Source organism: Coffea eugenioides, chromosome 5 (assembly GCF_003713205.1).
Source record: "Coffea eugenioides isolate CCC68of chromosome 5, Ceug_1.0, whole genome shotgun sequence".
NCBI classification, from domain to species: Eukaryota; Viridiplantae; Streptophyta; class Magnoliopsida; order Gentianales; family Rubiaceae; genus Coffea; species Coffea eugenioides.
In genome coordinates, this window is record NC_040039.1 from 47,545,085 (window position 1) to 47,558,859 (window position 13,775).

The 13,775-nt window shown below is 35.7% G+C and overlaps 2 protein-coding genes across 2 annotated transcripts; one reads left to right on the forward strand and one right to left on the reverse strand.

The window, feature by feature from the left end:
- Window positions 1–3,403: 3,403 nt before the first annotated feature.
- LOC113770554 (alpha-1,3/1,6-mannosyltransferase ALG2) lies at window positions 3,404–8,119 on the reverse strand. The gene is made up of 9 exons (XM_027315050.1): window positions 7,958–8,119; window positions 7,060–7,135; window positions 6,237–6,353; window positions 5,926–6,119; window positions 5,718–5,823; window positions 5,421–5,568; window positions 5,116–5,255; window positions 3,988–4,154; window positions 3,404–3,908 (listed from the first exon to the last, which is right to left on the reverse strand). The coding sequence occupies exons 2-9, from the start codon at window positions 7,118–7,120 to the stop codon at window positions 3,615–3,617; spliced, it is 1,227 nt and encodes a 408-aa protein (XP_027170851.1). The 5' UTR covers window positions 7,121–7,135; window positions 7,958–8,119; the 3' UTR covers window positions 3,404–3,614.
- A 3,903-nt stretch (window positions 8,120–12,022) lies between these two features.
- Window positions 12,023–13,709, forward strand: LOC113772508 (protein DOG1-like 4). Its single transcript, XM_027317120.1, has 3 exons — window positions 12,023–12,069; window positions 12,174–12,674; window positions 13,385–13,709. The coding sequence occupies exons 2-3, from the start codon at window positions 12,231–12,233 to the stop codon at window positions 13,604–13,606; spliced, it is 666 nt and encodes a 221-aa protein (XP_027172921.1). The 5' UTR covers window positions 12,023–12,069; window positions 12,174–12,230; the 3' UTR covers window positions 13,607–13,709.
- Window positions 13,710–13,775: the final 66 nt, after the last annotated feature.

Consider the following 13,775-nt stretch of genomic DNA (forward strand, 5'->3'; position numbering starts at 1 on the left):
AGACCTAGCAAGTACATGAAATAATGGCGAAAAAGGAATGGGTTAGTGGTATAGGAGAATAGGGCTTTAGATTTGAGACCTCCTACTTATGCTAAAAAAAAGTATGTGAAATAATAAAAATTAAAAATAAAACTACATTTTAAACCATTATGATTGAAGCAACTTATCCAATTATTAGGTTAAAAATGGCTATAAATTTAGTAAATGAAACGACTAATATACAATTTTTTGATTTTTTATGGGAAGTAACATATGCAATTTCCATTCAAAATAAAAATATAAAAATATAGTCAACCAATGGTCTAAATGTGGTTGCATAAGAAATAGATTGAACCCTTTACCACTTTTATCTAAAAAGGTTATTTGTGATAGAGTACAATAAATTAAAAAAAAAAGAGTTCTTCGCTAAAAGAAAAAATTAATTCTTATTCTTACGTCAAGTGAAATACCAATACAAGATTATATAGTATTTTTTCTTAAGAATTTGTGGCAATCTTCAAGTTTATATATGTAATTAATTTTGATAAAATTAGCGGATGGGAAAGGTGTGAGAAGGGGTGGAAGAGTAAAAAAAAAGTTGTGATAAATTTAATTTTTATACATTACAGTGAATTGATGGCACATGTTGTTTTCTTTTTATGAAAATTAAACTGTAAAAGTACTTTTATCAAATTTCTATATACTGTGCATACTTCTATTTGTCATACTTTATATCTTGATTTAAAAGTTTACTTACCTCTATTCATCAATGTTCTACTACTTAAGTTGCATATATTTAAAGCATTACATTCTTGGTTTACAAATATGAGGCTAGGTTGAAAATTGTAAAATGATGTACTATTTAACATTTTTAGGCCAAATAAACAAACAAGTTTTTTGAAATTTAAAAATTAAAATTATATTGAATAGGGCCTTGATAATTATTTTTTATTCTTCTTGAAAGAATTTGATATTATATGAATTTTATGCCAAATATATTTGATATTATGATTGAGAAATGAATTTAACATTTTGGCAAATACTTTTTGATTTTTTTTTTGAATGTTGGACATGATGGTTGAGAAATGAATTGTCAATTAGCAAATATAATTTGGTTATAGCTCTATTACAATTTAAAATCATATGTTTAATGTGTTATACCACTTTTTTTTTAATGCATGTTTGTACTAGGTAGACGGTAGCTAAAATTTTTTCTTAGTAAGGAAGGGATGGGATTAATAAAGCTAGAAAGGGGAAGGAACAGCTAAAAGTTGTTTGACATTTCATAGATTAAATTATATTGTATTAAATTTATTTTTTCATAACATTCTTTATGATCGTGTTTAGCACGGATTTTTAGACCTTAATGGATAATTTCGGAGGTATTTGAATTCTTAATCTATAAATTGTTCTAACTTTTAAATAATTGGTGAATTATAAACTCAAACACCTCCTAAGTAATGAAAACAATCTAGAGAAATTTAAAAATATTTTAAATATTTTATCAAATCCCTCAATGTATTATAGAATTTGAACCTGTCAAATGAATTTTAGGGTAGGGATAATATCAGAAACCTCCCTTGAGGTTTTTCCTGATATCACTTCGCACCCCTAAAGTTTTTACCTTCTCTAATAATTGTAAAAAGTCTATATTAACCCTCACTTGATATATAATTCACATATCAAATAAATAGAATCCAAAAAATTTTTAAAAATAAAAGTCAATTTCTTCTCTTTTCCTTTTCTTCAACATTCTCTCTTACTCATTTTTTGGATGATTATTCGATAAAAATTTGTAAATTGTAAGAAATTGAATTTTGTTTATCTTTTACTTTTTATTATTATGATAGAGTAGGGTCTAATTTATTTGCTTATTTTGGGTTGATTTTTATAATGATCAATATAATTTAAAGGTTTGGGCAAGGATTGAGAATAAGTTGAAAAAAAAAATATAAAGTTCATAAGAAATCGGCTTTGAGCATGCACAGTTAAATTAGTCAAGTATATTTCTTTGCAAATATCATTTTTATATTTCAAATGTATATTTTTATGGGCTATAGCATTATGATGTGGTAGTATTATTAGATATTATTTTTTTAGATGATAGTTTTCTTGAAATAAACAAAGCCATAGATGATAGTTTTCTTGAAATGAACAAAGCGATTGAGGAGTATTTTTATTTAGTAAGTAGAAGGGTAGTTTAGGATTTTTAAAAATTTTGTTACACAAATAACAAAAATAAGGGAAGTAAGTGATATTTTTATAACTTTAACGGCGCTAGGTGATATTAAGAGAAACCTTAGGGGAAGTTTCTAATATTATCCCTTTGAGGTATCATATGCATGATGGAATATACTCGTCATGATACACCTTTTTCTTTTTCATTAGACTGTTTCTGCAGCATAAAGGATCACAGTCAATGGTGAAAGGTACTTAATTCACTTATAGTGCGTCATATCACAATCAATGGTGGAATAGTTTGCCCGAAACCTAATTAAGAATCTTTTGACGAATATCCTAAAGGGCTGTATTAATTCTATGCAACAGATTCAGCAATACTACATGTATACCGCTCGTTGATAGTTCCAATTCCACCATCAACCTACAAGATTGCCTCTTTGATCAAAGACAGAATTATAAGAAAAAAAAAAATCCCACGAACGATAGCCTTGTATGGCCTCAATGGGATCAATGATAGACTCTGATCATTTCAAGAATAGAAGTTGTTGGTACTCAGACCACGATCTTCGTCAAATATAAGGATGGGAATGAAGATCAAGGACCAATAAATTTCAGTGCATGGGACGAGAAAGACAGATTGAGATGTGGCTCAAATCTGAAGAGTGGAAATGTTACTTCTCAAATAAAAAAAAAAAAAAGGTGCATGGATGTTGACTTCTCAAATATTAATTTCCTGGCATGGCAACGTTGAATATTTTGCACATATGCCGGACAACAAATAAATGGAGTAAAAGATGTGGGGACTCTTATTGCCTGCAGAAATTGTTGTTAATAATGGAGTTATTTATAGTGTTGGGTAGAACAGCTAATTTTCCTTTCCCATAGTAATTATTAAGTCTCTGTGTTCATTGTATCGGACATGTCTGAGGTCTGTTATCTGGCTTTGAGAATATGGACTTGCGGTAGCGTTCTGCTTCATTGACTGAAGTGCTGCAAGGGAGTATCTGCTTCCAATATGATGACCTTCTTGTACCCTGCTTCTCACTCTGATTCCACGCCAATGCAATGTGCCCAGAGTTCCGCTGCTGTGTTGCTGGCTATCCAAATGTTGGCTGAGAATCTTCCGAGACAATTCTCCATTTCATCTCTCAAAGAGTACCCCCCGCTCCTGGTCTTCTTTCCCATTCATGGCCATTGTATTTGCACCAAAATTAGGTCAAAGCCAAAAAATGGTCCAAATTAGTACGCAAAACTGGAGATCCACACCAATTATGTAGAAAGTTAATTTCTGGCATGTAGATTACATTTCATATCACTGTTTCAACAAATTTCTAAATGATATGCGCGAAAGAACCAAAAATTCCTTTTGCTCATATGGCTGGCCCTGAAAGTTGAAGGCAAAAAAAAAAAAAAGTGTCAAAAAGTACATTCTTGAAAGTTTCAGTTAAATCAATTCATTCTTTCTTTCCCCTTGCTACATCAACAAGATACTGATCCAGATGGTTGCCAAATGTTTTTGTGGAGAATGATTGAGCAATGTGAAGTCGAGCTTCTCTACCCATTCCCTCTGCCATCTCGGGTTTCTGAATGAGTTTTGCCATAGCCAAAGAGAAATCTCGTGGACTGGGGTCACAAAGGAAGCCTGTCACACCATTCTTGATTGTCTCAACAGGACCACCACTGTTGCAAGCAATAACAGGTTTACAGGATGCCATTGCTTCCAGAGGAACAATGCCAAAATGCTCATCCTGCATCATTATGTTATCTCTGGTCAAGAAGTTTTATGCAAATCCAGCCCCTTTTACAAGAGCCTAGATGTTGCCTTACCTTTGGTGTATAAAGAACGCACAAACACTCAGACAAAAGTGCATTTCTTTCTGATGTGGAACAAGATGTGATGAAGTCGACTCGATCAGAGATACCTTCCCTTTGAGCTAAGTCTTTAAGTTCCTCCAAATAATCAACATTCTCTCTAAGGCGTTTATCATATCCACCTGCAGAAAGACGTTGCATAGAATCCATATGAATGGGTTGTGCACGCAGAAAATTCAGTATTTTGTCACTTTTATAAATCTTAGACATGCTTGCGCACAATATATTTCACAGGGTTGATGCCAGCAGCTTGCCATGGTCTTTCATAGTGAAACCTTTCCAGACCTCCCATTAATTTGCATCTTGGACATTAAATTGTATTATTTCTTATAGAAAACTTTAAAGTTTGTCCTTTGAATGCACACCATGTACCATAATTGCCTATCGAAATAACAACCAATTTAATAACAAGCTCTCAAAATATACCACAGCTTTTTAGGGAACCTGCCACGCAAATTTTTCTAGCTTCCTTGTGTGTGAGGGTGGATCACAGGGAAATAAAATTGTCTACTTCAGCAAATAGACAGTGAGATCTAATAGGTTAATCTGCCAATAATCATGACACAATATGCTTCCACAAAAGTCGAAGCATGATAACTTTGCCAGCTGTCAAGAGTCAATAATTGGTTTTGCATGACCCATACATAAAAAGGAGCTACTATGATGCAAAACAATTCCTGACTGCCTCTCATTTACCATCCCTTTGTTTTACACTTTTAAATGTTAAGGGATATTGACCTTCATCTTTTGCCTTTAGAATCTTCTGGAGGGCTTGATTTCATTACAAATAATGCCACCAACTACATATTCTTGGCCAAACGTTTATACATTAGCTTGGCTGAGACAGAGAGGTCATAATAGCTTATCTTCTATAACATCAACCAAACATATGACATCAATACAAAATAAAATGCAAGTATATGACCAATCAATGCCGTATTGCAATTATTGGTTCATCATTGCCACAAACGCAAAATTGCTTCATGAACCCAAGTATAAAACATTACCTATCTGAATAGCCGAAAAAGCTACAAAAAGCACCACATTTAAGTTTAGACCAATAAAGAAGAAAAGATGACTTGCCTGCAATAGTCAATGAAGCACCATCCAGAATGGCACCTTGTAGTTCATCACATGCAAGGTTCTGAAGCATTGCAAAGGCAGATATTGCTAATTCTATGTTCTTCTTCCTTTCAAACCGATTGATCGAGAGAAAATTCAACCTAGAGAAACGAAAACCTTAGGTTCCCAAATCCCAGAGATATTTTAATAAGGAAAGCAGAAATGCAAATACAACTATGAGAGAGTAAACGTAGAAATTATAATATGGCATTCATGTTGTAGAACCTAGAAATAAAAGATACCAAGAGAGGAAGCATTGTTGTTACTTAATAGCATTAGGCTCCTTAAACTGATCCAAATTGACTGCAGGGTAAAGTACAGCTGGTCTAATTCCGAATGCATTAAGCCTCTTGAATGTCCTTGCAAATGTAGATGCAGTAAATTTGCTGTTAACAAGAATTAGGTCTGCGATACCTACAGTTCCACAAGGTAATCAGTGGAGACTCAATATACTTCCACATTGGGGTAAAGAAAACGAAGCACAGACTATCAATGCAAAAGAGGTGACATAAATATAAATGGTATGGATAGAGAGAGCAAGAGAGACAGGGAGGAGGGATTACCAGTTGTTTTTTCTTCTATAAGGTCAATAGGTATCCGATATATCCTCCTAAGAAGAGTAGTGTGTTGGGCTAGCAAGAGATCAGGAAAATGGCAGTAAAATACAACCTAGAAGGGAAAAAACGAAAAGGAAATATAAAAAAAAAAACCAACTAACTTTATTTCCTTCTGAGATATCCCAAAATAATATCACTGAAAACAAAATTTTACCTTTGTTGATTTCTTCAACTTCAACAGTGGAATGACAACAGATACCTGATCTACAAGTATAACATCGAACGATCGCCAGAACAGCATCATACAAACAGCAACAAAAATGCAACGGATATATGCACATACTGCATGAAGACGATAGAAAATATGCCGGGGGAGAAAAGAACCATATACAGTAACTGAGAAGATCCCTGGAAAGTAATTACTGCACTCTTAGCCTTTATATTTATCAAAAATATTCATAAAGTCTATGCCCAGGACCAAGGAAATATCAGCAATACAAATATTAGAACAATTCCCCATTTTACCAGACAAAGTCTCCTCAAAACAGCGTGTTTTATCATGATGTGACGTAAAAACATGAACTTTATGCCCATGAGATGCAAGCTCCACAGCTGCATCAACAATTAATCTTTCAGCTCCTCCTAAAAACCAAGAAAATGGTTATTATAAAAAGTTCAAGGGAAAAAATATATTAAGGAAGGCAGAATTAGAAGGCAAAATTGCAGTCCAGCACCATAAACACGTACAAAAAACCAGACTAGAAATTTTATGTATCTTTTCAAGTCTTTGAAGATGTAAATGAATCCATATGTGCACATTCCAGGAGCACTATCTCTGCCTAATTATGACCCACTGGAGAAAGTTTCACCATGGATTAAGTGCAAAACATTCAAAATAAGAAGTACATCAACCCTTTGTTTGTGAACCCATTCTATACAGATGCTACAGATTTATTCTCTCACTAAAACCCCCGGTATTTCTCTAAAGTATATCTCACGTAAAGTGTCAACTGTTCAAATTAAATGAAATAGTGGACTTTTTTCTTGGTTTATCAACAGATGCATCCATTCAGACTTACATGTCATCCAATTTCAGGAGCTAAGACATTCATGAATTCTTACCTAGATGCCACTGCTAAACAAAGAAAATTACCATCCTAGGTCTGCAGACAAGCTAGAGATGGAAAAAAAATCATAATACAACATGTTAAAACCAATGACAAAAGCAAAAAAAGAGGTCATTGTACAATTGCCGATTTTGACAACCAATAAGCGCTAAACAAACCACTTGATCATAAGTTAGATGAGAATTACATACATAAGCAGAAAGTCATTTCAATATAGTTACCAATTCCAAGATCAGGGTGGATGATAGCCACATTCAACTTTGAGCTCCCTGATTTCTCCATCTCTATTTATCCAGACTACACAAATGAAACCAAAGAACGGGTCATAAAAAAATGGATGCATTCATCAGGACAAGCAATACAATCCAAGCTAAGCCCTATCTCGCAGCATTTTGGTGTCCTTAAAATTCCATTTCTTGCTGCTATCAAAAGAATACCCTTCCCATTCCCAAAAGAGCATGTCATAAAGTAACTTCTTTAGAAGATTAAATAAATCGGATATAGCATCGCTAATTTCCTCATCTCACCAAAGCAAGACATCACAGCCATCAATACAATTATAGATGGGTATTAGAAGGGGTTAAGATGCTTTCTACGCATGTTCATGACACCTAAAGATTGAATTTTGTCCAGTCTGTTTCGTTCCTAGACAATCTAACAGCAGCTGTGAAATGAAATGTGGATGGAAAACAAGTCAATTCTAAGCTTTTCTACACTCAAAAATACCCCACATTATACGTGAATATTCTCCCAAATGACCGAATGAAAGTAAATTCACAAAAAGGGCTCAGAAGAATTAAGATTCTTTTAATGGGTTAGGTCTCTGAAGCCTATAACAGCAAACAAACAATCCCCCGCACTTTTAATTCGGGAAAGATTGAGAACATGTATATACATCGAGCTTTCAGACCACCATAAAGCAACAAAAATGAAAAAAGAAAAGCAGAACAATAAGCATCAAGGATAGCTAAAAATCTACCAAATTGGAAAAAAAATAACAAGAAAAATTTACACACTTAAGCATCATAAGATGATAAAAATCCGACCTGACAATCAGACAGAAGTCCGGACAAGGAAAAGTCGAACCAAAAGAAAAAAGTTAGTGCAAAATGCAAGTACCTGAATTGAATCTGTTTTGCGGGTTCAAACTGCTATTTGGAGTCAGTCACCACACACATGTATATGCATACATGCTGGTAAGACGAGAAGACGACGAAGAACAAAGCAACAGAGCAAGAGGAGGAAGATAGAGATGGCACCCACCTAATTTTGGAGTGAAAATTTGTTTTCCTTTTTCTTCCTTTTTTTTTCTTCTTTTCTTTTTCTGTTTTTGGGAGAAAAGGCTACACTTAGAAAATTGGAGGAATCTGGAGGCGTGATCTAGAACCATGATAGCTGAGCAACAAGCCTGAACGTGGAACAGAGGCGTGGTCTTCTAACCATCCACGAGAGGGGTGAGATAGTCATTTTGATCTAACTTCAATAGGCTTGGGCTAAGGGATTGAAGAGCCTTACAAGCCCATTTTTAATGCCTCATAAGCTTGGGCTAAATCTTTCTAATTAGGACCACTGGACAAGAAAAGATTGAAACTCCTTAGTGGCCCATTTTGGATACACCGGTCACTGGTGTAGTCATCACTCATGCCTAGACTGTGAGCAGTGAGAACTGAGAACCTGATGGTAGATAGAAGTATTGAAAGAAACGAAGAATTACAGAAGAAGAAGATGACTATACCAGTACCAGTGGGAGAAGAAGTGGGGCCCAAGCTGGTTCGATTTCTTTACTTCATTGGCGCTGGATGTAAGTACATGCACTTCCCTGTGCTTCTATAAAATATTTTGATTTTGTGTAATTCGTTTTTTTTTCTGTTTTTTTTTTTACTAAATTCAAGAAAGAAATTTTATGTTTTGCTTTCATTGTTTTGGTTCAGTTGTATGCACTGCAGCTATTAACAAGTGGAGGGATTTGGAAAGGAAGGCTAATATTCAGAAACAGCAAAAAGAGCTGTTGGAAAATCCATCACCAAATTCACATGGAGTACAAAATGCTGTGGAGTAGACTTAGGAATCAAATAATACATGCTCTTCAAGGTTCTTGAGGACCCTTTTATCATAACAATTGGATCTTTGTCATATGTATTGAATTGGAGAAATCTAGGTGATTTTGCTTTATGAATTGGATGATATAATTTTTTGGTGATCGAGTATTATTAGACTATCCCGTAATATAAGGGTGTGATTCTATGGGGATAATTTGTCGAATTATATTCTTGCAGTAGTCACAGAGGTTATCACATAAATAATATGGACACTGAACATCTTTAGTTTCCTTTCCTGTGAGTTGTATTCCTCAATCTAAGATGGTGCTCTGATGATTCAGTCGAAAGAAATGCCCCTTGAATTATAACTCAGGAATATAATTAATCAATAGAATGTCGTGTTGCTGCGTCAGGTCTCCACTCGTTGTGGTATAGTTCTATTTCTTTTCATCGTATTTTCCTTTGCTTCCCTGTTAGTCTGTTGCCTTGCAGTTTTGGAGCTTTGCTCACTTCTGTTGGTTTGTGTAATCCCTTTTAGAAGGAGCATTCTTATCTGTAGGACCAATGAACATTTGACGGACTGTCATTTAAGGTTCTTATCGTAACTAGAAGGATTAGTGGCTACCAGAGGCTAGGGAATCATGATAGCTTCAACTAAAAAGTTGGACAATGAGAGTGCGAATGTAAAGCTATACTGCATTAGGACAGATATAGAATGGGCCAAGAATTTGATCTTTTGACTACTCATTTACTTACTAAATTAAAGGACGTTTAATGTTAAGAATTGAATTGAAGTTTAAGACTGATTGACAATAATGATGGACAAGAAAACTTTCAGACTAGTATAAAATCCTTTTTATTCTCTGTGCAGCAGGAGTGTAGCTTTTTTCTTCATCATTCTTTTAAAGTGTCATACTGTAATTCCTCTGGTTTTACCCTGCAAAGGTGCCGTCTTTGATCAGGGGCTAGAATTATCTTAAGTAGCCACTGTTTGTCCTTCCACTTGTGTCTTGTTGAAAAACTTATTTCCATGATTACCATGAGTGTTGATCACATATTGTAAGGCAGCTGTGCTCACCTTTTTTTTTTTTTTTTTAATCCACACGATTAACTGTTGTATATGCATTTATGTTTAGATGTGGATGGTCAATGTTACTCGTCATCGATTCTCTGCATTTCCCTTGGTTGAAACAACCTTGTAAATAAAACTGTTGTCATGGGATGGGAGAATAGTAGACTAGCACAGAGCTTACCTGGTTAACCTATTTGACAGAATTACCTCCTTAAGAAGGTTAAGGAAATAGTTGTAACGTAGATTGTCATGTCAAAATAAGATTGGATCATTTTACTGAATATAGCTATTCATAGAGTAGGGCAGGGCTTTACGTGTAAGAGCAATGGTAGTTGGATTTAAATGGGGTTTCTTTGGACTTGCTAATTCTTAATAGGATTCCCTTTTTCTTGGTCATCGATTATGTACTGATTTTCCTGTGAGTATGGATTCATTTACTGCATTAATGGATAACATGACACAATACTAGAATCTACAAGTATTTTGGGTGTTTAAGTAAACCCAACTCTTTTTTAGGACTCTGGTTAGGCAATTGGAATGGGTTAGGATGCTTATTGCTGCTGAAGGACTTCGAAGTGCATCAAATTGATGTTCTTTTGGCTGAGCTAGGATTTTGCATAGCTGGAATGATCTGTTAAGCTCCTTTTGTATTGATGACAATGGGAAGACAGACATATAACTTTTGTAGGATTTGCTAAAGTTGAGCTGGAATAGCTAGCAAGCGTCAAATATTACAGCAAATCTCAAACCAAACAAGCTTGACTTCATAAAAAGATGTTCAAGATTGCAGAAAAGATAAATGAGCTAAACATGGATTATATCAGTTTTAAAGCAATGCTAAATGACATTTAGCATTCTATCTAAAGTCCTCTAAAAGAGGGTAGGCCATCTATGGACTGTGTAACAATAAATACTGTCTTTGAGCAAGATTTTTCTTTGAAGAACCTTGGTACTTCATCAAACTCCTAATAGAAAGTTAAAGTATGAGTTCGAATTGTAGCAACTTGTTCCAACAAAGACAGTAGTGCCTAAATTGCACTAAAATTCTCGTGGAGTCCATCAACAAATCCCAGCTTCCAAGTGTTGTGCTTTTGTCCTTGGCCTTTCGAAGGTCATGCGAGACAATGTACAATACTTATGACGTCTAGTGATGCATATATTGTGAATGGACTTATTATTGTTCTTTGTTTTGCTCCCCAAGTTGGAAAAGCGACCGCCTTGTTCACATGAAGTTTGCAGGTTTGTGCTATTTTGTTGCTTGGACTTGTTTGTGGATCAAAAAATAGTGCAGCAGAAGATTAGGCCTTGCTTCAAGCATCTTAGCCGAACTTTGGGGAATCAGGGATGGCCTTGAAGTTGCCTTTTCTGTCAATCCAACATGCTTAGAAGTGGAAGTTGATTGCTCTGATCTTATCTATCTCATCAAAAATAATAAAAGTGATCCTAGTATTGCTGATAGCAGGTTCCTCTTTTCATAGTTCCAGGAACTCAAAACTTCCCTACATCTTTCAGAAGGCAAATACAAGTGCTGATAGACTAGCCAGAATGTGAGGCAATCTAGACTCTTAAAGTTTTGTGGTTTTTGATGTTTGTCCTCATGATTTAGTTTCTGATATTCAGGAAGATTTGAGGGAATTTATGTTTTAGGATCCCTGTTTTTACCAAAAATGGAAAATGTCAAAGTAGGTGTAGGATTAAGCGAGGGAATTTCACTTGAGAGGCTGGAGTTTCGTCATGGTTGTTGGACTGAGCAGCCAGTGAGCACAAAATCGGGCCACTAGATGCAAGACAATTAATTAGTCTGAGCCAGCTTTATTGACCTTTTGACTTCAACTTCTCATATTCATTTCATGTGCCACTAGAGCCCATCGTTTCACTTCCATTTACCCTAAATATTCACTGCAACTTCAGAAGAGCCCGTTCGGATTGAATTTTTTAGGAGTTTTTTTTTTGGAGAAAAATTATTTTAGCACTTTTTTGGACGTGAGCATATGAAGGAAAAAAAAAAAAGTGATTAAAAATCTCAAGCATTACATGATGAAAGCTTGGCAGGTTGTGAAGCTAGCTGTAGGCTGTAGCTGCCATGAAGACTGCAGAACCAACCACTCATATTCTTCCAGGTAACCCCCATTCACGCTCCTCCCCTTCAGCAATGATCAACCCACCACCGTTTCCACCCCCCATTACTCCACAATAAAACCTCCCCTATATCTTTTTCCTCCAGGCACCTTATTTCCATAGCTAATACTACAGAAAAGAAAATAACAAAACCCCGAATCAAATGAGCTTCCAACGGTTTTATGAGACCTGGTTCGAGCAGCTCCACCAGCTTATGAACCAACTCAACCGAGCACCGCGTCAGCCAACGGCGGAGGAAGAGAACCACCAGCTGGTTCAGAAGGTTATGTCCCACTACTCCGAGTATTACCGAGTTAAATCGATCGTTGCCAAGCAAGATATCCTGTCAGTCTTCACTGCACCGTGGGCCACAACCCTTGAGCGATCCCTCCATTGGATTGCCGGCTGGCGGCCCACCACCGCCTTCCACCTTATTTATACTGAGGCCAGCATCCGTTTCGAGTCACAAATCTTTGATATCCTACGTGGGCTTCGTAATGGGGACCTCGGTGACCTCTCCCCAGCCCAGTTCCGCCGTGTAAGTGAGCTTCAATGCGAAACTGTCCGGGAAGAAAATGCTATCACTGATGAACTCTCTGAATGGCAGGCATGCAACTGATGAGTTTTCTTTCTTTCTTTCCTTCTTTTTAATGGTTCGATTTCTTTTCTTTCCTGCCCAAAAAAAAAAAAAATTCTTTTCTTTCCCCACTTTCATGTACTTTCTTTCGGGTGAAGTAGTTGCAATTTTTTAAGATTTTACTCAAAACTATCTCTAATTTACTTTTTTCAGCATTGACTTGTAACATTTCCCATGAGAAGAATTTTGATGATTCATGCATCAGTTGAGCAACCTTGAGTAAATAGGGAAATCCCCTTTAATCATGTATGCTACAAATAAATGCATCCCACATATAGCTTCGATATTTCACTGTAAATTTCAATGCTCGAGAATACTGAATGGGCATTAGTTTGTTAATCATGATATATCAAATAAATTCTCCCCCAAATGATTTTACATTTGAAGGCAGCTTATCTTATATTCAGCTTTATTTTGTTGTTTAGATGCTTATTCCTTACATTTTCTGCATTGGTAGAATTAAATTCCTTATCTTGAAGGCAACTTATATTGGTTAGTTTTCTATTTTGAAAGCATCATCCTTTAAAATTGCCTGTTTCATCTCCCTACTTTCTGTTCCAAAAAAAAAAAAAATCCTTACCTTCTTCATAGGTGAAATTGGTTTTATTTTCGTTTCCCTTAAACTTCTAGAAAAGGACTTTATAGACGTCTTAACGGATAGATGTGTGGACTGGTGTTAGGATGGGGCAAGTGATTTCGTGGGAATGCATAGCGATGGTGATGGTGGAAAGATGGAAGTGCTGGTGAGAGTGGTGGAAAAGGCTGATCAGCTGCGGCTGAAGACTATTGATAAATTGGTTGAGCTGTTCACCCCACGACAAGCTGCAGAGTTCTTGATTGCGGCCGCCCACCTCCAGTTTGGTGTCCGAGCATTGGGTGCCACTTATGATCGTCGACTCTAATGTTATTGTTGCAGAAGTATTGCATCAATAAAATTAGTCCTATCTATCAATAAATTTGAAGCATCTATCCATCTCTTGACAATATTTGAGTTCAAAAAATCGATCTCTTGACAATATTGAAGGAAATCAAAACCAAACTTTATTTAGTAATTGCCAAACCGCAGTATGG